We start from the raw sequence: 24,885 nt of genomic DNA, 5'->3' as shown, positions 1-24,885 counted from the left end.
AAACACCATTGTTGTTACCTATTAGGTTGAGCACACTTTCGATTCAGCAAAGTGAATTTGTCCTTACACCACTGCTACAAGCTATTGACTCCACTCTTGCACCATCGATGCAAAATCTCTCTTGGGCACTTGTGTTGGCACTACACTTTGTCTTTCAGTCGTATAATGCTAAGTGTTTCGCCTACAAATCTCCACGGATGGCAAAAATGCCTAAGCAAGAAGAGTATATGGAAGAAATCTCATCTAACAACAAAAAACTGAATTATGGCTAAGTAAAGTTGTCTAGGGAGTTTGTGCTTTCTCCTTATGATAAATTTTGGCTTAATGCCTTTGGGTTAATTGCCTATGCAAAGTTGCTCAAAGGAGAAATTTTAGTCAAGCAGGGGATTGAGCTTATGCAAAAATGATACCTAAAGGAGCATGTTTTTCTTTTTGGTGGGTGAGTCCATCCTTTTGGACTCACCCAGTTTGCTCAGATTTTTCGCCTAAACAACGAGGGTAAAATAATCACGATAAGCAAGAAGGATTGCATACCCAAAAAATACATCCTCCCAAACTACACATCCAAATGAGGAGGCAACTTCACTTACTTGAAGCCTAACTATCATATTAGGCTTAAGATGTTGTGTGCCATTATCGACAAAAGGACAATTGTGCAAAATGCTAACCTATCTGTTGGAAGTTGTAACGCACTTTATCTCTCTCCCCTTAAACTAAATGGAAAAAGGGCAATTGCTTGATAAGAGAGCCCTTAGTGGCTATTTTATCCTTATTTATCCCCTAAAGTTCCAAGGATTCACGGTGACAGTATATCAAAATTTCATCCCATGATCACATGTGCTACACTCACCCCCCCTTTAGAGATGTTAATGTCCTCATTGACTATTGACTAACAACCCCTACTGAGCCAAGGGGAACTAGCACCTTCATTTCCACACTGAATCTACCAATCCTTCCATTGTGTAGATTAACTATTCCATGTGAGGCAACTAGTCATCCACCCGTACCGAAGTCCCACAGTGGATACCTTCGTCCATGGATACTCCACACAAAGAGGAAGGATGTACACATGGATGCCCAATACATATGATTTCAAATTTAGGGGTAGGAATATACCTTGCTTAAGGGTATATTATATTTTTAAGTAGCCATTAATCAATGGGAATCGAACCCTTGCCATTTTCTCTGATACCAACTGTAGTACACTTTATCTCTCTCCCTTTAAAGGGGCAATTGCTTGATGAGAGAGCCCTTAGTGGCTATTTTATCCTCATTTATCCCCCAAGGTTCCAAAGATCCATGGTGACAGTATATCCAAATTTCATCCCATAATCACATGTGCTACAGAAGCTATCAAAACTAGAAGGCAAATAAACATATTTCATTTCGCATATAATGGATTTGTGGCCAAAATGAAAAATGTTACCTTACAAGTAGGCAAGGGAAGGCAAGTGAAGACAAAAAAGAGTCTTCATCTTTTTGCAGTGCATCCACGAACATTACACTACTCAAGTGGATACCATGCCTCACCTTGCCATTGAGCAACCACCTCCAATATCTCCTATGAGGAAGATAGCGAGGAATCCCGACAATACAAATTCAAGTGAGGAAAATTCTCCCCTCAAAAAGAAACTCCATGTAAATCCAAAAATCCAAGCTATGAAACCTCCAAGGTTCATTCTGCAGCAATCTAGTGGTTGAGTATACCATAGAAAAGCTGGATGTAGCAAGTATGGTGATAAAATGCCACACTTGGATTAGGAACAAAGTTGCAACTCGTCCATGTCTACAAAGACAACTCTGATGCTTATACATTTTTTTCCGAGCATCAAAGAAGTGACGAATATACAAATGGACAACCGATTTAGTGTTTAGGCCGGTTTAGGGTTTAGGTAAATAATAGATGCCGAAGTTGTGGAAGAAATTCCAGAACTTAGGCCACAAGATCCAACACATGATGCACCTACAGATGTTGCAAAACCATTGGTTATAGATACAATTAATAAGGTGAGTTTAGGCCAAGAAGATCAGGCTAACAAACTCAACAGGACAAAGAGGATGAGGTTACAAAAGAGAGTCTAGGTGAATCTGAGGAGTATAAGTTAAGTTTTCTCTAGTCCACCTATGCATCTAACAACGCCACTCCCTTGACCGACAAGTTTAGCAAGATGAGGCAGTCACAGCAGCAATAGACACTGCAGCAACACTATAAGGTCAAGGCTAGCTGCACCTTCATGCACAAGTCTGCGAGTTAGCCTAGCAAGTTAGCAGTTCGAAGCTTCATGGAAGAGCTCATTCAACATATCAAGGGAGGTAAGCAGCCAGTTGACGAGTCAATGCAACCGGTAGAAGATGAGGAAACTACGAAGTACCGCGTACAAGTCTTGAGCTACCTCAAGACAATTACCAAAAACGTGGATGGAGTCATGGGCGAGCAGAATTATCAGTGCCACATAATCCAAGAGCTCAAAAGCGCAATCCTGACTTCCACATCCACCGATGTAGAGTGCATTAGCCACCAAAACTAGCACATTGCTATGCTCGACCAAGAGAATTAGATCATGTGTCAGGAACTTGACGATCTATGCAGTGTTGAGCTTGTCACTATGAAGACCAAGCTTAGCAACCTAGAGCAGGATTTAGAGAATCTGACTGCCTGAGGACAAGCAGTAGCTTTATCGTGGGGGAGTGATGAAGAGGTAAATGTTTTATTTTATATATCTTCCCAGGAAAAGTAGAAGAAAGAATCTTGGGCGAAATAGAATTACACCTAAGCTTAGGCATCCAAAGAAGAAAAATCTGATTTAGGTGAGAAGTAGTTATGAATGGTTTCAAAATCATGTAATATATAAATAGCACTTAAACGTGTTGGAAAACAACCTCCACTCACTGTTATATGCATTTGCATTGAATTAACCATTTTTTCTCTTGTCTATGACTGTTTGTGCAAAGTAGAGTTGAGAGAGTGATATATGCTTATCTTTACTCATGCCTTTGGGGTTCGAAACTAAGTTATCTTCTATTCTCTTATTCTCTTTTTATTTTATGTTCTCGTCTTTGTTTGTTTGTCACTGTTTTACAAGTAGGGATGAGAACTTTAGTACAAGTAGAAAAAGCCTTACTTAGCAAGAGAAAAAATGGTTAATTCAATGCAAATAATAAGTTTAAATACTACTTATATACTACATGATTTTATAATTATTCCTAACTACTTTTTGCCTAGGTTGGGTTTTTCTTCTTTAGATGCCTAACCTTAAACATAACTCCATTTCACCTAAAATTTCTTTTTTTAATCTCCTTGGGAAGATATACAAAATAAAACATTTACCTCTTCATCAATGATAATCCTTTTCACAAAGAAGCTTAACAGTAACACAAATGAAAATTGCTCACCTCATCTAGAACATGAAGCACTCTTAATACATGCTTATTCTTGAACAAAGAAAGCCCTTATTCAAACAAGTATTTCAATTGAGTACTCACAGGCCTTTGGCAAATGCTTGATTCTAGAGAGCAAATGCAAATTATAAACTATAAAAGGAATGGAAGTAGACTTGAAAATAAATTTTTTACAATGTTTAGCCCTTTTGCTACTGCCTCCACTGCCCATCATCTGGCTACCCCACCCACCCACCAACACAATACTGCTCCTCTGTTACCCCCAACATGCTTCCCACCACGCTACACCATTTCTTGCCACTGCCATCATAGACATCTTTTGCCCACACCACCACACTCACCTACTCCACTAGAATAGCTTCTTTCTCGCTCATTGTGCTACTTGTTAAAAGTCTTTTTTAATTTTTTGCCCTATTATCCAAAAATTATATTGTGTTTTACTTGTAAGATATTTTTATTCATAGAAACTACACTTGGTGTTAGGATATTAGATGCTCTAGAATTATTTTTGTTCTATCGCTCCTTGGCTGTCTGCTTGGAAGTTCAACTCTTTTTCTTTTTTTTTGCAAGGCACCAAGCTTGCCAAAAGGTAGAAAAATTTTAAGTTGTCTTATAATAGTGCTTTAGCTCTAGCCTCTAAAATCCTTTTGACAACTTATTTGAGGTAAAAGTAGGAAGATTTACACTTCTTTCATGAGGATACACATAGATGCTAAATGAGGCATTCTTCTATGGTTTTCTTTCATGTGATATTATCTCCTAGATAAAAGACTTTACCTTTGAAAATGGGGAATGGATTTAGGTCACCCATTGGCAATTAAATGCAATTATAAGGGAAATTTCTAACTTTAATTTGTGTCTAACTTGCAATAACACAAATTTTTATTTGCAAAAGGTGGCTTTAGTTTTTCTCAAGAAGATTTAACTCCCCAATTAAGTGTATTGTTGTGACTCTGTTATGAAAAAACTTTCAATTTGTTTAATTTTTGGAATCATAAATACTAGCTTTTACAATAAAAACTGTGTTTTTTTTTGGCAAAAGAAGTTTAAAGATTATTTTGACATCTGTGCAATTATGAATATTTACATTCCTTAATACTATTTATCAACTGAAATTTAAACAAATAAGTAAGACTAAGCAAACCATGTTGTTGTTGTGGATGAATTAAATTATTTATTTCATAAATAATATTTTAAATCTGAAAATTTTAGTTTTGGTTTCTTTTAAGAAAATTACATTCCTTGTTTTAATGTTCCAAATTATTTTATCATTATTTTAATGGATAGGATTTGTTTTACTACCCATGGTGTTTAAAAAATCTTAACTTCCATTTTGAAATAACTTTGTAGCCATTCCTAACTCTTCGTACATGGGTGCAATAGACATCAAGGTATTAGTGTTTATTCTAGTAAGGTGGCAATAATGTTTGCAAAAAAGATTTTCACAACTCTAGGCTACTACATTTAGCAAAAAACATATATCACAATATCACCCACCCCCCGCCCCCCCCTCTAAGTCCTTATTTTGTTTTTAAGTCATGTTTACTTTTGTGCAATTGTTTGTTGTGTGGAAGGAACTACCACTATAAATTAATACTCTTGACATAAACATCTGATAGAGCAAGCAATTTCAATCAATAATAATTACTTTGTCAACAAGGAGTTTGGGCTTATCATAGAGTTAATTACTATCTAGTTTAGCTAATAAAAATTATATTCTTTTCTTTCTAGCATGATATAATATTAATAATATATCAATATGCCAATCAAGCTACACTTTTACAATAATTAAATTGAACAATTATGCTGGATATATTATATTTTCTATATCTTTGATATTTAAATAAAAATTATATTCCTATTGAAATCTTTTATTCTATAATCAATCAAGAGATAAATATCACATTATCTAAATGCTTTATTTCTAGTACATGGATTTAGGACAACTGAGTATGAAAGGAATCCATTTGGCCTTGCTCTTAACTTTCACGATTTATTTTGATGGATTTAAATACATTTATCATCATGTCACAAGGAGAGACATATATTGAGCAAGTTATAAGTGTTCAAAATATGGCTTCTCCTTTGTTTTTTATGGTAATTATCTTTTTTACAGCATTTGTTGAAAAAAAAGAGAATAAAAAAAGAGGGGACTTTCAAAAAAAACTTTACTTTTAATGTTAAGGTTTACCCTTATCTTCACATAATTACATAAGACTGTCCACTCTTTTGAAGTTTAGGTTTTATAGTTTACTTTAGAATTGAAGAAGTTAAATGAAATAAAAATATATATAAGAGTTGGTATGCTAAATCTGCTTCAAAATGCATAGAGTTGTTTTTAAAGAGCAAGTTGTACTGCCAAGTACTTGAAATCTCTATGTGTAATTCTTTTCCATTTGAGCCTTGCCAGCACTGCACCCGAGCATTTCCTTTTTTTTGTGTTTGCAACTCAAAAAAAAGGCAATTGGTCTCATCAGCTCTCATATTTTCTGCAACTTGCAAGAAAATTGATCCCGGCCATTCTTATACTTACAGAGATTTAATATGATTTCTTTTCGTAGCTTCCTTGTGTTTGAAGAGGGAAATGTAAATACTTGTTTTTTTATTGCACACATGGTACTTTCCTGCTTTGTTTACTGTCTCAGTAAGCTGGGCCTTGTGACCTTTGTTTCAATCTTAAAAGCTTCTCTAGAAAGTGAAGAACTCACATTCCTCTTCCATTCTTTTTTCTCTTTTCCCTTAGTTCCTTTTCTCGTTCAGTTGCTACGAGACATGGCTGCCATCTCTAATCCTTTAAGGTAAGCATTGGCAAGCTCCGTGAGATCTCCCAGTGCCTTGTCTTTGGTAGTCAGGCTTCGAGCACTCACCTCAAAGGACCAGTTGACAATCGTGCTCTTGTCCATCCCTTCACGAAGCCTGACATTCACAAGGCAATCCTCGAGGCTTAAGTTGTTTCCCTCGGCCTGGAACACAACACAAAGTTGTCATTACAAGTCGGTCTTTGGCCCAAGCTTTCCTTCACCCCCAGGAAGCCTTGCCGGGAAATCCATTGTGTAGAACCTCACGCAGCCTGGAGCACCATCCTGGTCGCAAACATCCACCACAGGCATGATCTTGTGGAGGCCACAGAAATCACTAGCGATCTTCCAGACCCTCGACGCTGCTGCTGGGATTCTCGATCTCACGCAGCCATGCCATTTATTTGGATTTAGAATGTCGAGAACTCTAGCTTTTTCCGCCACCATTTAGAAGAAGCAAAACGAAATCACGGATAACTAACTTTCTCCGTGGTTTGAGGTTCGATTCTGGTGAGACTAACTTGACTAAAACTGAAAGAAGAGCGTAAGGTATTTGGACATCGATGGTTTTCCATTGTTTAAGGTATATATTAAAGAAGAAAAATGACTTGGTTTGTGCGTCATGCCCAACCAAGCAACCAAGTTTAATATCTCTTTGTTTAGTTTTTAGTGTTGGGACCGATGCCTAGCTTTGGCTTTAAGCTCTTTAAAAACACACCCCTTGTTGTCATGTTACTCTTGAAGGGCATTTTTGGGCTAGAATGCAAACTACTATGCAGATTTATGTGCATCGTAGTTGCAACAAAATATGTATCCATTGCTTGGTAAGTGATATTAAAAGTGAGTGAAATTCCAAGCAGAGATTAAAATAAGTCATCGCTGGAACCTAACTGGATCCATGGCCTTCGGACAACAGGACTCAAATGCAATGTAAATAAGCTAGTTTTAGTCATGCTGGTTTGGTTGGTGTGCCATTTCTTCCTTTTTTTTCTTTCTGATTTTGTACATTTTCTGGAAAAAGTCAAGAGCAAGGGTAGAAACAGCAGTAGCACCACCACCAATGACCACCAATAAGGTAAAGAAAAACTTACATTTCATATTTGTTTAGTGGGTAAGCAAGTACCGAGTTGGACGAATTAAAATATCGAGCAGTTTGGAAAGATCGTGTTTGGAGGGCATCCTAGAACTGACAACTCAACAAGAATAAAATCTTTGGTGTGATGCAAGTGAAGATCCAGGCTAGTAAGCTTTCTTACTTCATAAAATCATAATATATGTTCTTCCTATGACTTTTGACTAAAGTTGACTGGTGCACTATGCGCCACAAACTAAGCATAAAGCCACTTTTCCCTTTTTCTTTATGATCAATTTGCCTTTTTTCTTTCGCAGCAGAAATTTTGAGGCTCTTAAATTTCCAGCTCAGACACTCTGAAAAATGCTGGAATGGTAGAATAGAACACCAAACAGCACAAAGAGTAAAGTTGACATACATGCAAGAACAAGTGTGTGCTTTGGCAACTTTTGTGCACGCAACGCACTCATTCTTTCTTCCTTTGGAAAATATGATTCTTTACGTACGTACAAGTTCCCTTAGTGATGTTAGATTAGCCAAAAGGAAAGAAAATTTAAGACCCAAAAGAAAGAGTAGTGACAAGGTCACTCAGTGTTTCATTTATGTCTTCCAATTTCCATGTCCTAACGTCCAGCTCCTCCGGAAATCGACAGCATGGGAATATGTCTTGCGCGACACATGTTGACTTCACAACCAAATGAGAAAATGTGATGTTTTTTATTTTCTATTTTTAATTTAAAAGAAAAAAATCATTAGAAAATTGCACGTGAAGTGCGGACATCCAATCTTAACTTGCAGTGTTGTTGTTAATGCTTTTGCAGGTAAGGCCTTCCCCAGGACGCAGTGGATTGATTGTCACATGCAGGAAAAGGGGAAAAAAGAAAAATAGAAAGCAAAAAATGTAAAAATTGTAAATACACATGTAAACAAGGAGCCGGGCATGTTTAACGAAAACCCCTGGGCGTGATTCTCCTGTGTCCACAGAAGCCACTCCATGATTTATGGGTGGGGACAACCAAAAATTAAAAACCATGAAACGATATCCCAATATTCACTTGGCCGAAAAAAGATGATGGATGAAGTGCCACGCCACGAGGCATGTACTAGAAAAACACGTGTCAACAGCGAGGTGGAGCCGCGTGACGGCATCAAGTGCAAAGGGCGGATCTGTGGAAACAGGCAGGTTGCTATTTGTGTATGGGGGTGCCCTTCTCTAATAAAAATAGAAAGTCACTACTTTAGGGACCAATTAACGGGTGGTTAGTGCCTAATTATGACCTGATTCATTCTCCAGGGAACTGGAGTCTATATTTGAGTCAGTGAAGAAGAGCTATATAGGTTGTTGTTTTTCTCTCAGATACACACACACACCTCTTTTAGAGCAGAGAAGGGAGAAGATTGGCATTTGGCTCCATCTTTGTTTCTCTTTGTGGAATGCGAGATATGTCCAAATATGGATATCAATGTTCTTCTCCCTTTTTTTAAAGGTTTATTTTATTTTCTGGTGAAGTGATTGAATTTACTCACTTGGTCAGAGGGGCTTCAGGAGCCAGCAGCAAGCAGCAGAAGAAAGAAAAAAAAGAAGAAAAAAGACAAGAAGAGGAGAGAGTCTCAGCCCGGAGCAAGCAGCAGCCAACAGCACGAAAAAAGCAGCCAAGAATGAAAGCTAAGTTTCATCGGCCTTTGGAGAATTGAGAGCAACCAAATTGCCCCTTTACCATTTCGATTGTTCTTGGTTCACCTTTTTTTTTTAACTCCTGATCATGCTCTACTTAGCATCAGGAGTCCTTGATCCTCCGGCTGCATTTTTTTTCTTGTGTGAAGCACGCATTTCGACACTGATAGACGCCAGGGTCCCAACAAAGACCTGATCTGCTGCTGCTGCTACTGCTGCACATACTACTGCTATATGTGTGTATCTCGTGTGGAGTTTTTTTCTCCTTTTCCTTCTCTCCTTTTCCACTCCAAAAGCGGTCTGTGAGAGTGTGCAGTCCAAATTTGCTGGAAGCACAAAACCTCTAGAGAGAGAGGGGAGGAGAGAGAGAGAGAGAGAGAGATGGAGCAAGCCATGGATTATACTTCCTTCTATTTCCCCACAAGACAAAGGTTCTCCTAGTTTAGAACAAGAAGTGAGCATTCGAGAGAGTGATTTGATCTTCTATCTCTTCTCTGTCCATCTACCTTGATATCATCCTCTTAAGCTTTGCTTTGCTTTGCAGAAACACCCCATATCCAGATCTCCATCATTTTTATCAATGATCTGGATGAAGCAATGGGCTGCTGAATTTGCTCATGGGTATTAGGCCCCGGATCAAATCGAGCAGGAAAAGAGAGAGGGAGATCACTAGCACCAGGTAGCTATGGAGTCCGAGGGACTTAGCCTCGGGACATCGTCTTCCTCGGCGGCGCAGCAGCAAGAACACCATCAGCAGGCATCCAGCGCCAAATCTCCCCAGGAGAAGAGGTCAGATCATCAGCAGCAGCCATCCGTGGGGCGAGGAAAGATCGAGATTAAGCGAATCGAAAACGCTACCAGCCGCCAAGTTACTTTCTCCAAGCGCCGCGGGGGCCTACTCAAGAAAGCTCACGAGCTCTCAGTTCTATGCGACGCTCAAGTTGCGCTCATCATCTTCTCCAGCACAGGGAAACTTTTCGAATACGCCAGTACAAGGTGAGTGGTTTTGCTTTGCTTGGCAGTTTTTTCTTTTTCCCTTCCTCTTTTGCTCATGGTGGCTATGGTGTCCATTGTTTTGGAAGTTTTGCTTCTTTCTTGTTCTTCCTTTTGCCATGTACTACTATTGCGAGTCTACTGCTAGTCCCTGTTCTTTGCGTGGTTCTGTGACGATCTTTTTTGTGGTACCCTCCAAATCTCCAGCTGGGATGTGTTGCCTTTAGTTCTCTCGTGTAAACTTCGCACAGCACAGCGTTTTTATTTTGTCCATCTCTCTCTCTCTCTCTCTCTCTCTCTCTCTCTTGCTCATCTTTTGGAACAGTAACACTTCAAGAGGAACTTCCTTTTTGGGTTTCTTGGCTATAGCTAGACGATTTGTCTATAAAATTGTGACTGACTTGTTCTTCCCATTTTCTTTTTGGTTGATTGTATGGCTGGCCGATTTTTTTTTTCTTGGTGGGATGGTGGATGTCATTAGTATGAAGGAGATATTGGATAGGTATGGAAAGTACCCTGAGAGCGTCCAGGGCGGGAATATAGCAAGCCAGCACCACGACAGTGATGTAAGTTTTTCTCCTTTCTTTTCTTTCTTCTCATAGCAAACAAGATCACTCAAACATCTTGTGGCTCGCATGCATTCTCAAAGAATTTCATTGGAAATTTAATCAGAGTCTCAATATAACATATGTTGTAGTACTTCAGCCGCGAAGTCATAAGGTTGAAGCAGCAGCTGGAGCGCTCACAGCAAACTCAAAGGTATGATCATATACACTCTATATATATACTTTGAATGATTCTCTCGAGTTCTTTGCCAGGCATCTCTTGGGTGACGATCTCGCTCACTTGGCTCTCAAAGATTTGCAAAGCCTAGAGCAGCAGCTGGAGCTTGGGCTCAACAGAATACGTTCTCGAAAGGTCAATGTCGAAACCTTTTATAGATTCCTTCCTGTTTTTCAATATCTAGATTCCTGAGGAGCTGATTTCGTTATGCTATCCATGTTGAGCAAGCTAGTGTGCACTCTCCATGCACCAGGAGCAAGTTTTTCTCGACGAAATCGAGGACCTGCGCAGACGGGTAAACTTTTACCAAAGCTGAATCGCTAATCGCCCATGCACGAAAAACAGGAGCTCCAGCTGCACAAGGAAAACGAAATGCTGCGACGACGAGTAATGCAATGCCCATCAAATTTGTTCTGTTTTTTGAATCACACAAGGAAAAATCCTGCTTCTTTCGCAGCTTGCCGACCATGCGCAGGGAAGCGTCAACCCACTGGAGACAAGGGAACCTCCAAGCTTCGGAAATGCGTCCTTGTCCTTGTCTTCGAGCAGATCACAGCAACAACACAAGCAGCAGCAGCAGCAGCAGAAGCAGGCTCAGCAGCAGGCAATTTCGCAGCAAATGCAGATTCATATCCAGAAGCAGCAGCAGCAGCAGCAGCAGCAGAGCAGCTTGAGCGACCAAAACCTTCAGACGTCATTACAGCTTGGGTAATACGAGTCGTTTGATTAAGTCCCTGAAATGTCTTGTCTCCAAAGTATATCACTGTATGTGTGAGTGCAGGCTGTATGAGCCGAACCGGGGCGGGCGGCGTTCGTCGCTGATTCAAGCGTCATCAGACAGCAGCCATTGATCATGATCAGCACCGGTTGAACCCCGTGACAAAAATAACCAGCCACAATGACCAACATCCATTACAAGTGGATTCTACTTTTACAAGAAAGCTTAAGTATGATGTAGAGTAAACAAGTTCTCTTCCGGCCCGGGATTTGTGGATCGGTCACTCCAGAGAGTTTTTTACCGCAAATTGAGATCGAGAGAGTTTTCGGTTCAGCTGATGTTTTCGATCAAATGGATCGAATGGTGAGGTGCATTGAAGTGGTCTGGCCAGCAACCAGCAAAAACAAAGTGATAGCACATTCCTTGTGTCATATAGGCAAAACATTTCTATGCTTGGAGATCAAGAAGAAAATTATTACGTTTCATACCTCAGTGCTTGTACAACTTATTGTTATTCATATTATTATTCTTATGAAGAGTCACTATCTTACATGGACAAGTTTGGAAAAAATTGCTCTATCATTCATTGGTTGTAGGATTGATTGATACACCTAGAAGAAAGATGTTGCTGGTTTCAGTGATTTTTTTTGAGTGAGTGGAGCATATTTCCGAAAGGGACAAGGAGAAAAAAAAATTGTCCATGGATGGGTGCATGACGTGGCATGCGGGACCATGCAATCAGGGTCTCTTTTGGGGCAGGTCTTTTTCGGGAAAGGCGCATTTTGGGGAAGGTCGTATATGTGTACGTGAGGATCTTTTTTCCCGCGTTTCCGTGTACGGCAATTTGTCGGCGGGTCGATAACGGACGTCTCGCGCCGTCAGTCAGCTCAACTACCTGGCTGCCGTACACGGTGCCACAAGGCGTGTACGGCTAGGGCTATTTCATCCGCGATTTCGAGCTGCGAGGGCGTCGCGGCGAGGGAGATTTCTCTTTTGAATCCACCGATCGATCCAGCGAGGAAGTATGGTGGAGGAGCTCACGGAGGAGCAGATTTCCGAGTTCAAGGAGGCATTCAGCCTCTTCGACAAGGACGGCGACGGTAGAATCTTTGATTCTTGCGCAGTTTCTTTGCGGTTTGTGGATGCATTGCTCGTAATGTTGATCCAGCATTTGCGCTCTTTCTTCATGCCGATTCCTTTCTCTGTGCCTGGCATTTCTCATGGAAGTATCGGTTTAGGGTGTCTAGCTTTCTTGCTCGATGTTCTTGGCACTGACAATTGGCATTCTTCTTGAATCTAGTTTAAAGAGTTTCCTAGATTCTTGTTCTTTCGAGTGAAGTGATCTTAGCTCTTGGGTAGAACTTCACATTCTTTTGTGGCTTTGAACAGGATGCATTACGACCAAAGAGCTGGGAACAGTGATGCGATCGCTCGGACAAAATCCCACCGAGGCGGAGCTCCAAGACATGATCAACGAGATCGACGCCGACGGCAGCGGCACCGTGGATTTCCCCGAGTTTCTAAACCTCATGGCCAGGAAGATGAAAGACACCGACTCGGAGGAGGAGCTCAAGGAGGCGTTTCGCGTGTTTGACAAGGAGCAAAACGGCTTCATCTCCGCGGCGGAGCTGCGGCACGTCATGACGAATCTCGGGGAGAAGCTCACCGACGACGAAGTTGACGAGATGATCCGCGAGGCAAACGTGGATGGCGATGGGCAGATCAACTACGAGGACTTTGTAAAGATGATGATGTCCAAGTGATCAAAGGTAAAGTCAAGTTTCATGTTGAGTGACTCACTTTGTTCTTTTCTTTTGTTTTCCAGAGAGAAGTGAATCACGCCATATACTCTGTGCCGTGTAGTGTGCAATGCTTTCGTTTCCTCACTGCCTTGTATGAAATACATTTTCGATCGGGAAGTTACTCGCCATAACTGTTGCCCAACCGCTGCTTGTATCGGCCTAACTACTTGGTGTTAAATGTTCTCAGAGCTTACAGGCATGATAGACGAGCGCATTGGACACCGACTGTCGGCACGGCAGAAAGAGGCCGCTCTCGATGCGTTCGCGAGTTAAGTGCTGTTCGCTTTCGGTTTGTTTGTTTGATTCGCTCACATCGTCGCCAGAGGAACAAGAACGCAGGACCATGTCGCTTTCGGTTTCTTTATTGGTATCATGTGAGAGCCGCTTTCCTGAAAGGTACCTAGTTTTGTTTTCCTCTGACTGCTGCTTAGCGAGCTAATGTCGGTCAACAAATTTCAGGAACAGTCAAGCTGTTTATCGAGGAAAGCGTTTCGGCACCAACGAGAAGTGACTCTTGTGTGTCTCGCCCATCACCGTTTGGTCGCGAAAAAGCGAGGAGGTAAAGCGAAAGAGAGTATGGTATACTTGAATCCATTTCATTCTCTTACAACTAATCTAAAGCCTTTTGAAACAGATGGGCAGATTTTTTCATGCCAATACAAGTCTGTCTGCAAGAAGCTAAGTAAGATCTCGTCGAGTGCCGGACGATCGATACACTCTTCACGGGCACTTTGGACCGCCGCGGGCATTCTTCATGTTGTTGTAGCAGGGGCAGACTTGCTTGTTGCCGTAGAAGCCGGGGGAACGCACGGGCATTTCTGGCAGCAAAGGTTACAGTACTTGATGCAACGCTTGTGGTCCTGAGTTTGGGAGCAGCGGTAGTTACAGAGATTCGTGCAACCCGAGCGGAAAGAACACCAGAAACAGAGGATCATCAGGAGGAGAACAGAGCAGTGTGACGGAACAGAGTTGGAAGTTGATAAGCACGGGTTAGAAATCGAAGAGATTTTAATTCGTGCAGGGAACTTAATTCGACTACTTTGGAACCAGCGACTAGAGAAGACGGAATTCCTTACCTGCAGCAGTGCAAACGTAACTTTGAAGGACGCCATGGAATTAAGAAGAGAGCTTGTCCTCAAACAGAACTTCTTTCTTTTCGGCTCTTCTGCATTTGTGCCGCTTAATCTGCCAGTATTAATGCGAAATATTTAAACTCTGAGATACAGATATTATTAAATTAACATTTTAAACTAATATTAATTAATATCCCTGACATTTATTTTGTTATATATGAAAATCTTGGATTCAGAAAAACTAGAATAATAATTTAAAAAAATACAAAAGGCATCGTCTATTCAACAAAGTTTAGATATACTGCATTGTCCACTGAGGAGGTTTAAGAATCCAAGCTTTGCCAATTTGTTCCCAACTAACCTTTTTATTCTAAAATTGTTTTTTATTTATAGAATACAAAGTTACATATGACAAGATGAGAGCTATTTCTCTTTTATGATGAATTTGGAGGCAATTTATGTGTCCTACTCACACATGCTATGCTATGTGACTTTCTAAGTTCATCATTAAAGAGAGACAAAAGAAACTTTACCTTACCACCTTCAACTCTCATTGATAACCCTGTATTATATTTGATAAGACACTCTTGAAAAGGTACGCCAAAGAGCAATTTGGTCCTAAACCCAAGTGCTTTATACTAGTCAAACAAGCCAAACCCCAAATCATCACCACATTCCATGAGCATGTGAGAAAATGGCATCTTTCCCATTAGCCTCATATTTCCTAATTAATTTTAAACAGTTTTGTTCAAGTAAGTGTGCAGTGTTCCTGATATAATATATTACAAAGGGGATTTTTATACTTTTTTTGGGCTCTTCATAGTCAAAGAGAGCAAACAAAACTAAACAAGGTGGTATATCTTGAGTTAAATGTGTTGGTTGATGTAACCTAACCTACAGCAAAACTCCAGGCTAATTAATTTTCCACAAACCTTATTTAATCACCTACATCTATGGCCGTCCCCAGAACCAGAAGACAATCAAGCGGGGCGCCCTTAAACGCCTTGGCTCTGTTCTTTAATAGCAGCACTGCGCCCTAATCCAGGCTAAATCTGCAGGCTTATCTTTTAGCATGATCAACATTGGGACTACGACTACTTTTTAGTTAGTTTATTAAACTTGTTTCTACATTCACTGATTTGCAACTGGACGATCACAAGGAGAGATGGTTTCGGTATAGAATCTATGTTTGCGAACTTTCCTCTGATTTATTGCTGTTAGCTAGTCCAGTCAACAAATTCAGATTCAGGAACAGTCAAGTTGGTTGTCGAGGAAAGCTTTTCGCCAACGAAAAGCCGCGCTCGTGTCAGCTCACGTGTCTCGCCCATTGCCGTTCGATCGCGGAGAAGATGAGCGAGGAGAAAGCCATAGTATTCATTCTCTTACAACTTGGTGAGAGTCTTCTGAAACAGATGGGCAGATTTTTTCATGCCAATACAAGTCCGTCTGCAAGAAGCTAAGTAAGATCTCGTCGAGTGCCGGGCGATCGATACACTCTTCACGGGCACTTTGGACCGCCGCGGGCATTCTTCATGTTGTTGTAGCAGGGGCAGACTTGCTTGTTGCCGTAGAAGCCGGGGGGAACGCAGAGGCATTTCTGGCAGCAAAGGTTACAGTACTTGATGCAAGGCTTGTGGTACTGAGTTTGAGAGCAGCGGTAGTTACAGAGATTCGTGCAACCTGAGCGGAAAGAACACCAGAAACAGAGGATCGTCAGGAGGAGAAACAGGGCAGTGTGACGGAACAGAGTCGGAAGGTGATGCTTACTTTGCGGTTGGATTTGGCCTCCTTTGTTCTTCTGGACCTGGGAAGAACAAGAAATCCAAGACACAGCGGGGTTAGAAACTGACGAGACTTTCGATTCGGGCAGGGGAACTTACATCGACTGCTTTGGAACCGGTCACTAGAGAAGAAGCTTGAACCTGCGTGGAGAAGAAGATCGACAAAGCAGATTTAGATCTGGCACGGGGAGAGAAGAGAGAGGGAAGGAATTGCGTACCTGTGAGACAAGCAGCATTGCCAGGACCAGCAGCGCAAATGTGGCTTTGGAGGACGCCATGAAAGGAAGAAATGCTGGAACTTTGGATCGATTACCAACAAGCAAGGAAGAAAGAGCTTCTCCTCAACGCGGCAGGAGGAACTTCTTCTTCCTCTTCCTCTTCCTCGTCTTCTTCTTCTTCGCTACTAAGCTCTGCTCTTGCGTTGGGGGCGTTTCAGCGGCTTTTATAGTGGAGAAGCCAGTATTAATGCGTGTGAAAGCGACCACATGGTTTAGAAAACCAAAGAAAAGGTTAAAGCAAACCACCATGGATCATAGCTCCAGGTTTGGGAGGTGATGATCATGTGCTTCACAGAGACTGAAGCAAGAATTTTCTATTACTGTACGTACGCATGGGAAGTCGTACAGCGTGGTTGAATACCGTAACTATGTTGTCCACAACCACTGTCTCGAGAAAAACTCGTAAGTAAACTTGTGCTAATCAGCCCTTTAATCTTCAAGAGAGTCAAAGAAATTGACTTAAACCAACGAACCAACGATTCGCATTTATTGAGGGCACATCTGAGCCGTCCCCCCGAGCTTACAATCAAGGCCAAAAGTCAGAAAACGCAACGTGCGTGCATGTGCTCGCATCAAGGCCTGACATTTTACCATGTGCCCAGTTGGTTGGTTCACACTGAACCCTAATCCATGAATGTGGGATATTCCATCCACACACCACTCGATTTTGATAGGATGAATTCCTCTCTTTTTGGAGGTTGGAGTGGATTGAATTGTTTTGTGGTGGTTGGGTGTCTGCCAGTTGAGTGTTTTATTGATTCTGTATTGGAGGACTTGTTGAGGCTGCTTGCTGGATGTCACATGGATGGAGCAATTGGGGCACATTCTATACAACCTCAGTCAGAACACATCCTAGAAGAATCACAAATAAAAAACAAAAGGAGGCAAAAATAAAAGCCTAGTGCTCAGCTTTTTGGAGTGGATGGCAAAAGAGTTTCTGATGTCATGTAACATGATCTCAAAAATATTTCAAGAATCATCCCCATGATTCCTCCAGATTCACATCCATGCATGCACAGTCAGATCAGAAGAATCAAAAAAGTATTTTTCTATTTGCTGTAACGTGGCAATCAAGGGGAAAAAGGAAAGTAAAGAAATGTTTGTATAGAAGTTTTAGGGTTCTTGAGAGAGGATGATGAGGGTGGGCGCCAGGACTGACAGCTTCGGTGCGAGCAAGGCCGGTGGAATCCACTGCGTGCTCACATTTTAGGCCAGCGATTCGCGGAGCTGCGTCACAAGGACGATCTGGTATGTGGCAAACCTCGATTTGATCAATGTGGATGAACTGTAGGTGATATACCGGGCGGCAATTGGTGAACGGCAAGGTTTTGTCTCGATCGCTTCGAGGAAATAAAAAATCTAGAGCTTTGCAAGAGTGATCGTCCTGTTTTGGCAGGTTCTTTACACGATTCGTCTCTACAGTGTGTGTGATTACTCGAAAGAAGTTCCTGTAACTTTTTCTTCTTTCCAGTGACTAGATTGATTGGTTGATTTGTTTCTTCTTGTTTTACAGCCAGCTCTATCTTGTTTGGACTCATGGCCTTCCACTGAAAGCTTCAGTATGTGAGCATGTCGTGTAGGGAAGAAAGTATCTCCGAGTAAATTTTTGTGCTCGTTTCCAGGACTAGGCAAGGATCCTGGAGCATGAAGCGTCTCAGGACAATTGGAAAGGGTTTGTCAACTAGGAATCTTTTTCTTTTTGCTGAGTTATGACAGTATGCTGGCAGTGGCACCTGTCGTGGAGCCCGGAACTCCAGAAGCTTTTCCAGATCCGCCGAAATGGAAACTTGTTCGCTGTGAGAATGGTGACTGCTCGTCTTTAAATTTGCCTGCTTTGACCGTAGTTTGCTTCAGGCCTGAGGTTCTTTAAGGAGATGTGTAGTGGGTCCAAGGTGAGCTCTGTTCTCGTCATGGTTTTGTCTCCATTGACTAGGATTTTGTACCTTACAGGTCTCTGTGATGAAAGCTGTCGGAGTTGTGAAAGGCCAGGCGGACCTTATTTTTGATGAGATCATGAACTATGGACCCGAGCGATTCCAGTGAGTAGCACGCTTAAAATGTCTGGATAAGCTAACGTTTGTTGTTTTGATTTGTTTTGTTTTGTATAGATGGGATCACACTGTTGAAACAGCGTCGATTGTGGAAGTTATAGACGACCATTCCGATGTTCTTCATGTTTGCTTGACGCAAGATTGGCGGCAAGTATGAACTCGGAATGTCGCCGTGATTACTAAGATTCTTTCTTACAGGTACTTGAGCCCGAGAGACTTTTGCATTTCACGCTACTGGATGCGTGAGGACAATGGAGCATACAGTAAGCTATACATGTTGAGAGCCATGTAGAGAACTAAGGTTTTTCTACAGCTATCTTTTACAGGTCAGTGGATAGGAAGGCAACTGAGCCTGGACATGTTCGTGCCACAATACATAGTAAGACAAAACAATTTTCAGCGAAGGATTGTACTTAATGGCTCTGATGTCGGATGAATGAAGGTGGAGGCTATATGATCACCCCATTGACGCCTTCAAAGTGTATGGTGGAGAGCGTGTTTGAAATAGACGCTGGTGGCTGGCCTGGCTGCATAACTTCCAGTTATGGTATCCACCTTAGAGACAATCTCTTGAGCGTTATTGCGGGTAGCTTATATATTGTGACACGAGTGATTCCTATTACTTAGTGCCATTGCAGGTGTAAGAGACTACTTTGCTGCGCACCGAATGAATTCAACACAGTCCAATATGATGCCAAGGCCCCGAGAAAATTCAATCGTTGTAACGGAAGAACCAGCCACTGCCAGCAATATTCGTCAACGTATTGCTTCCACACCATTCCTCGGGTCGTCGGATACGGAGGATTTTTTCGATGCACGCGCGGACCAATTTTCAGACACAGAGGTTTGGAAAAGCAAACGTACTTGATTTGATATATTCTTCTGCGTGTGTCTTTTCAGAGTCATAGCGATGTATCAGACGAAAGGCTTCGAAATGCCAAAGGTATGCATTTGTTAAATCTTCTCCGAGTTGCTTTTGGACCTTATGTGTATGTTGCAGCATACAATGGCCACAGCGATGGTTTGCAAAAGTGGTGCTCTTTCTCGGGAACGCTGTCCCGCGGAGTTGGCCGCAATTCAGTGTCCGAGCCCGACAGCAGCTTGTTCAAACTTCGAGGAAAAAGATACCTGAGAGATGGTTTGCTGGTAATCATTCGTTTGGTGCGTTTCGATTCTCTCAACTCCTTTCACCAGGTTGCAGCGGAAGAACCGATTTTTAAGCTTGTTGCGGCAGACTGGTACAAAAGCAAGGACAAACTAGACAATGTCTCCTGTTTACGGGGCATTTCAGAGGTAGAGGTAGTTTATTTTCTCTGTTGGACACGCCTCATTTTTCTCGTCCGTATTTTACTTCAAAAACAGAGCAAGGACGCCTTTTTCTTTACGTTCAACTTGCAGGTAATTAGTTTTCGATGCCCAAAATGCATAACCAGCGTTTTACCTTCGCAGGTTCCTCACTCTGGTCACTACTACAGCCTGGTTTACTACTTCGCAACACGTACGAAGATACTGGAAGGGTCGCTGCTGCATCAGTTTATACACAAAGATGACAACTTCCGGAATCAACGCCTTCTTCTGCTGCCCTCAGTTCCCGAGGTAACACAAAGTTCGTTTGTTCAATCTAGTCATTTTTTTTTCATGAACCCAGGGCTCTTGGATTGTGAGGCAAGCCGTGGGATCGAGAGCCGTGGTACTCGGCCAGATCCTGGACTGCAGCTATCACAAAGGCAAAAACTACATCGAGGTAATAAACCAAGCTTTCATTTGGTTTGCTTGCTTCATAGTTTACAAGAGTGTTGGGTGCTGTTACACAGGTGGATGTGAATATGGGATCGTCGGGAATAGTCCGTGGAGTGATGAGCATCGTATTTGGGTACATATCCGCGTTGGTTGTAGATATGGGATTCTCGTTGAGGGTAAGCCACCAATTTCCTTAGGAGCATGATAGTGATGGTCGATAAATTCTCTTTTTCCTTTTTTCTTCCTGGATCACAGGCCGAAAGTGAGAGCGAGCTACCAGAAGAATTGCTTGGCGCAGTGCGGTGTTTTAGATTAGATCTTTCCACCGCCGCCAACTTAGAACGATGAAAGTAAGCCTTTGAATCGACGATTTTTTCTTCTTTCGTTGTCAGGAAACACTTTTTATTTCCCATTCCTTCCACCCGACCCGATCGAGAGATAGCGAGGAATCTAGAAGCCTGGGAATAAATTTAATAGCCATCATCATCCATTACAGCCGCGCGCAGTATCATATGCTTTTTTGTCACTAATCAAAATCGCGAGCAAAGTCCTCGTGCCTCTTCAAGAAAGTCACATCACACAGATTTCCTTCTCTTTTTTTTTTGATCCTTGTCTTGGTCCTTGGAAGAAGAAAAAAAATTCCAATCTCCGGGGTTGCCAGATCGATCGATCGTCTTTCTTTCTTTCAGCCGGATGATCTCCAAATCCTCCCTTCGAGCGAGATCACCATCACCGAAACGTCGTCGTGGTATTTTCGGCGGTCACCCTGGGGAATGTCTAGCAGCTCGTGGAAATCCATACCTGGTAATCAATCCCATGCTAAGAACTAAAGAACTATAAGAACTAGTAGAACATACCGGCTTTCTTGGCAGCGCGAAAGAGAAGCTCCTCAATAAGGTATTGAGCGGGGTCACCGTCTGGGAATTTCTCCATGAACCATTCCACATGAGCCACCACTTCTTCGTTGCTGAGGTACTGGTAGAGACCGTCCGAGGAGAGCACCAGGAACTGATCCCGGGGTCCCAGCCTGTGATGCTGCAATGAGGGCGTGCAAGTCACGTACGGCTCGTCGCCAATGAAATCGATCCGAAACATCTCGAGAACAGCGTCGTTTAGCTTGGGCTGTGTTGGTAAAAGAGAGCTAAAGTTTAGAACAAACAGGAGAAGAAAAAAAAACATGCAAGAACACACCTGTTTCAAGTATCCCGCGCCGAAAGCTCGAGTCACTTTCAGCCTTCCCTTGACGCGATCATTCGCTATAGATGCCTCATCATCCGGGTGCTCCATCCTTATACGCATCACCTCCTGTCAACGTTAAGTCAGTGTGTGTGGCGTGCACATAGAGAGAGAGAGAGGCAGAAAAGAGAACTCACCTCCTCAATGCTCGTGCTGTGATCGCAGGAGAGCTGGAGAGCTTCCAAAGTTGGCGAGAGAGGCGGTGGCGCCAGGTCCCCGACATCATACGCCGCCTCCAGTGCCGCAAGCTCTGTCGGGGTTTCCTCGATGATCCTCTCCAGCTCCATCCGCAGCATCGAGTCCCTGGCGCCGATGCGCTCGTGCTCGGCCTCTTTACTGTCGCTGGAGTGGACCGACTGGCACTTGCTGCCGCTGCGAGAGGACCTTGTGTCCTGCGCCAGCACCGCGCGGCTGTCGCCAACGTTCATAATGTAGACGTCCTCGTCCTTCATGAGCATGACGAGCAGGCAAGAGCCGACGAGCGCCACCTCCGGGTTGTCCATCACGGACCTCTGCGTCATCTCGAGATAGGCGTGCTCCGTTTCCTCGAGTGCCCGCTCCAGCGCCTTTAAGACGCCCGAGTGATCCACCCGGCCTCTCCTCGACTGGATTGGCGGGCTGTCCACTTCCTCGCAGACGCTCGCCTTGCCCAGCCTCTCCGACTCTAGCCTCTCGTGCTCCCAGTCGTACCGCCACTGGAACAGCTTCTTGTAGCTGCTGCTGCTGCCACCCTTGTGCTTCCTCCTGCATGCCTGCTTGAGTTTCACTCCCAGTATGGACTTAAGCTTGACCTGCTTGCCGTCAACCTCGCCACCACCGCAAGCTCTCGTGCCTTGCCTATCCTCCGACGACTTCCCGTCCAGCTCCATCACTCCCAGTGAGCTGCAATCGTCCTGGCAATCCATAGGCGAGGGGTAGTTCCTCGACCTCGTCGCCTGCATGCCGTTTCTCGCCAAACCACCGTTGGCACCAACATCGATCTCACGTCTCGCTTTCGTAAGTAGACTCTGCGAGCACGGACTTTGCGAAAGTTGAAATGCCTCCTTCTGGTCCCACAAGAGACGTTGCAGCTCCTTGTATATGGCCGGGTAAAGGTTGCTCATGAGGAAATCCGGTGCGTCTGGGCCATTGAAGCCGTCATAAATCCCCACGAACATCCATCCGTGCTCCTCAGACAGCACTATATGGACTCTATCCTCCCCGGCTTTTCCCTGTGCCCACTGAAGGTGACTCTCCCTCGCGTCAAACTCCGACGACATGGAGTAAGTGTCCGCAACCGACTCGCTCGCATGCTGCTGGTCGCGATCACCACCTCTTCTATGCTTCTTCCGGTGTGGAACCAGTGACTTCCTAGTGCGAGCGATGTTGGAAACCGTCTTGGAGAAGGCCCGACGAACCGGCAAGCTTGCATCTTTCACGTACTCGCCCAGCGTCTTCTTTCGTCCCCTGTGCGATACGGAAGGATACAAAACCGGCCCGGAAAAATGCCCACCTCCTCCCTGCTCGAGAGGCCCGGAGAGTTGCCTCTCCAATGGCCCAGACATGAAGCCCCCCTTGTCTCTCTCCAGGGGCCCGGACAGGAACCCCCGCTCCAGAGGACCCGACATGAACACCCTCTCCAGCGGGCCGGATAGAAATCCCCTCTCCAGCGGCCCCGAGCAAGAGCCTGACGATCCAGTGATGGGTCCCGAGTGAGCAATTCCCCTGGGTATCGGCTGGAGTGGCAGCGCTGTAAACGATGGCGTGCTCTCGAACGCCGCGGCCGGGACACTGGAGAAGGCGGTGAAGCTATCGAGCAAAGGGGCCGACCTGGAAGTGGAGGTGTTGGCGCTGACGGACGCCCCCGAGATGGCCTTGAAAGAGGTCTCGGAGATGGTACACTTGAGCGCGTTCTTGCTGATCCTGGGCATCGCCGGCGCCTGCTCCTCCGCCTCCACGCTCGACCCAAATGGCTCCGAGTCGGTGTGGATGGACGAGCTCGTCGAGTGGGAGAAGGAGTAGTCCCCGGACTGGTGCTGGGCGGGCGAGCTGGCGGAGGAGTCCAATGTAGGCCTGATGTAGCAGAAGGAGTGGCCGAGGCCTTCATCGAGAGGATGATCCGAGAGCACAATTCCCGCCCCATCGTGCTCCCGCCTGGGAACGAAGCAGCTCACCACTCTTGAGACGCTGTTTCCCATTATCACATCCTCCCTCTGCCTCTTCGGCCCTCGCTCGGCCTCCGTTTGGATCTTTGTTAGCCTTCACAAACCCTGCCGCTGCCTCTACCGCTGCTGCTGCCGCTAGATCCAATCTCCCCGCGGCTCATGAAAGAAGAAATCCCCGGCATCTCTCTCTATCTGGAGGAGGGAGGAGAGATCGAGCAGCCGGGGAAAGCAGTAAAAGCCGGATCACTGCGAAATATTACGCGAGCGTTGCGCGAGAATCTGCGAAATCCCGCGAGAAATCGGCGACGCGCAGAGGACGCATTCCGGGCGCTGCGAAGATCTTACCTCGGGAATCACAAAACCCTAGCGCGCCGCGACGCATTCCCCCTCCACGCAGCTCCCAGTCAATCTGGCGATTCGGCGCCCGATGCCGCAGCGCCTAGCGCCTAGCTGCGCGCTCCTCTCGAAACCCTAGCTCTCCTCCATCGCCATAGCTAGCGTAGAACACACACACTATCTATAAAAACTATAACACACACACACACACACACAACGCAGCCAAAGCTCTCTTCTATATCACCATAGCCGAGTTTTTTTGCGTCTTCCTTTATTTTTCTTTTCTTAACTCCACTTGCACTGACGTTTTTGACGGTTTTGATAGTTGACGGGCTGACGGGCTGACTGGCGCTCTTGCCCGTCAGCCGTCACCTTTCCGACAAGCGCATTTCCCGGCGCCAGAGATTCGTTTCTTTACAAATGACGGTCAAAGGTAATTTCTGGACGGACGTTATGATGTTTAGCTTAATGGAATGGCCGCATTAGTGTTAATCGATCCTCTTTAATTCGGTTTTCAGCTTTCACGCGCCGCTTGGAATTCGTAAATCTCTCCCAACATTTTTTAGTGGCCTTCTCGTTGAGCGAACCTTTTGGAAAATTTTAATCCCGTCGATCTCCGTGAAGATTCATGCTATAAGATCAAGAGAACAGCGAGGCGAGATCACGAAACAAAAGGAGAAGTAAAAAAGAAACTCACTTGCGATCACGAACAATCCTCTGGAAGCTTACGCGCCTCTTCCTCCAAGCCAATCCTTTGACTTCGAACGATCAATCAGCCTGGCATAAAAAATCGATTTTTCAGCTTGAGACTTTACCCGAAGTTTGGTGGTGCTCTTACGGCTATGCTCATTTCTTTGACTTGATTCATTCTCGCAATTAATACGCCCATCCATGACGGATAAAGCTGCGTGTCCTGTGCCTCTGACCTTCGTTTGGAGAAAAGGAGCTTCGGCCAACCTGCACAGAGGACCTGAGAACCGGGAGCAAAATCTCCAAACACATCGAA

General features: G+C 44.0%; 5 protein-coding genes across 12 annotated transcripts; 3 read left to right on the top strand and 2 right to left on the bottom strand.

The window, feature by feature from the left end:
• The first annotated feature begins 8,615 nt into the window (after window positions 1-8,615).
• LOC9657176 (MADS-box transcription factor 23) lies at window positions 8,616-11,927 on the top strand. Of its 4 annotated transcripts, XM_024682673.1 has the most exons (9): window positions 8,617-8,756; window positions 8,816-9,940; window positions 10,419-10,503; window positions 10,635-10,696; window positions 10,756-10,855; window positions 10,953-11,015; window positions 11,066-11,107; window positions 11,178-11,428; window positions 11,502-11,927. In XM_024682673.1, exons 2-9 carry the CDS (start codon window positions 9,630-9,632, stop codon window positions 11,569-11,571), a joined length of 984 nt encoding a protein of 327 aa, XP_024538441.1. In that variant the 5' UTR covers window positions 8,617-8,756; window positions 8,816-9,629; the 3' UTR covers window positions 11,572-11,927. The 4 variants fall into 4 exon arrangements, with proteins under 4 accessions (XP_024538442.1, XP_024538443.1, XP_024538444.1 ...); XM_024682674.1 differs by having other exon boundaries at window positions 8,616-9,940; window positions 10,440-10,503; XM_024682675.1 differs by having other exon boundaries at window positions 8,616-9,940; window positions 10,974-11,015.
• A 446-nt stretch (window positions 11,928-12,373) lies between these two features.
• LOC9656429 (calmodulin) lies at window positions 12,374-13,371 on the top strand. The gene is made up of 3 exons (XM_002977786.2): window positions 12,374-12,538; window positions 12,828-13,207; window positions 13,264-13,371. The coding sequence occupies exons 1-2, from the start codon at window positions 12,463-12,465 to the stop codon at window positions 13,199-13,201; spliced, it is 450 nt and encodes a 149-aa protein (XP_002977832.1). The 5' UTR covers window positions 12,374-12,462; the 3' UTR covers window positions 13,202-13,207; window positions 13,264-13,371.
• A 2,292-nt stretch (window positions 13,372-15,663) lies between these two features.
• LOC9657175 (gibberellin-regulated protein 4) lies at window positions 15,664-16,505 on the bottom strand. The gene is made up of 4 exons (XM_002977619.2): window positions 16,313-16,505; window positions 16,194-16,235; window positions 16,081-16,117; window positions 15,664-15,993 (listed from the first exon to the last, which is right to left on the bottom strand). Exons 1-4 carry the CDS (start codon window positions 16,370-16,372, stop codon window positions 15,812-15,814), a joined length of 321 nt encoding a protein of 106 aa, XP_002977665.1. The 5' UTR covers window positions 16,373-16,505; the 3' UTR covers window positions 15,664-15,811.
• Window positions 16,506-17,489: 984 nt separating this feature from the next.
• Window positions 17,490-20,547, top strand: LOC9656428 (protein ENHANCED DISEASE RESISTANCE 2). Of its 5 annotated transcripts, none has more exons than XM_024682645.1 (20): window positions 17,490-17,620; window positions 17,769-17,822; window positions 17,886-17,935; window positions 17,995-18,044; window positions 18,100-18,177; window positions 18,227-18,264; window positions 18,323-18,411; window positions 18,481-18,570; window positions 18,622-18,686; window positions 18,737-18,802; window positions 18,866-19,009; window positions 19,062-19,267; window positions 19,324-19,366; window positions 19,424-19,569; window positions 19,618-19,716; window positions 19,780-19,821; window positions 19,873-20,019; window positions 20,072-20,167; window positions 20,238-20,339; window positions 20,419-20,547. In XM_024682645.1, coding segments are annotated over exons 3-20 (1,596 nt in total). In that variant the 5' UTR covers window positions 17,490-17,620; window positions 17,769-17,822; window positions 17,886-17,933; the 3' UTR covers window positions 20,512-20,547. The 5 variants fall into 5 exon arrangements, with proteins under 5 accessions (XP_024538413.1, XP_024538411.1, XP_024538412.1 ...); XM_024682643.1 differs by having other exon boundaries at window positions 17,698-17,822; XM_024682644.1 differs by having other exon boundaries at window positions 17,490-17,697.
• Window positions 20,548-20,690: 143 nt separating this feature from the next.
• LOC9656427 (protein phosphatase 2C 32) lies at window positions 20,691-24,848 on the bottom strand. The gene is made up of 6 exons (XM_024682640.1): window positions 24,718-24,848; window positions 24,577-24,656; window positions 21,537-24,510; window positions 21,355-21,468; window positions 21,021-21,285; window positions 20,691-20,964 (listed from the first exon to the last, which is right to left on the bottom strand). Exons 3-6 carry the CDS (start codon window positions 23,574-23,576, stop codon window positions 20,849-20,851), a joined length of 2,535 nt encoding a protein of 844 aa, XP_024538408.1. The 5' UTR covers window positions 23,577-24,510; window positions 24,577-24,656; window positions 24,718-24,848; the 3' UTR covers window positions 20,691-20,848.
• Between the last annotated feature and the right edge of the window lie 37 nt (window positions 24,849-24,885).

The sequence above is a fragment of the Selaginella moellendorffii genome, unplaced genomic scaffold (genome assembly GCF_000143415.4).
Source record: "Selaginella moellendorffii unplaced genomic scaffold, v1.0 SELMOscaffold_35, whole genome shotgun sequence".
Taxonomy (NCBI): domain Eukaryota; kingdom Viridiplantae; phylum Streptophyta; class Lycopodiopsida; order Selaginellales; family Selaginellaceae; genus Selaginella; species Selaginella moellendorffii.
The sequence above is the reverse complement of the archived record's forward strand: the minus strand, read 5'-3'. Positions and strand labels throughout refer to the sequence as shown.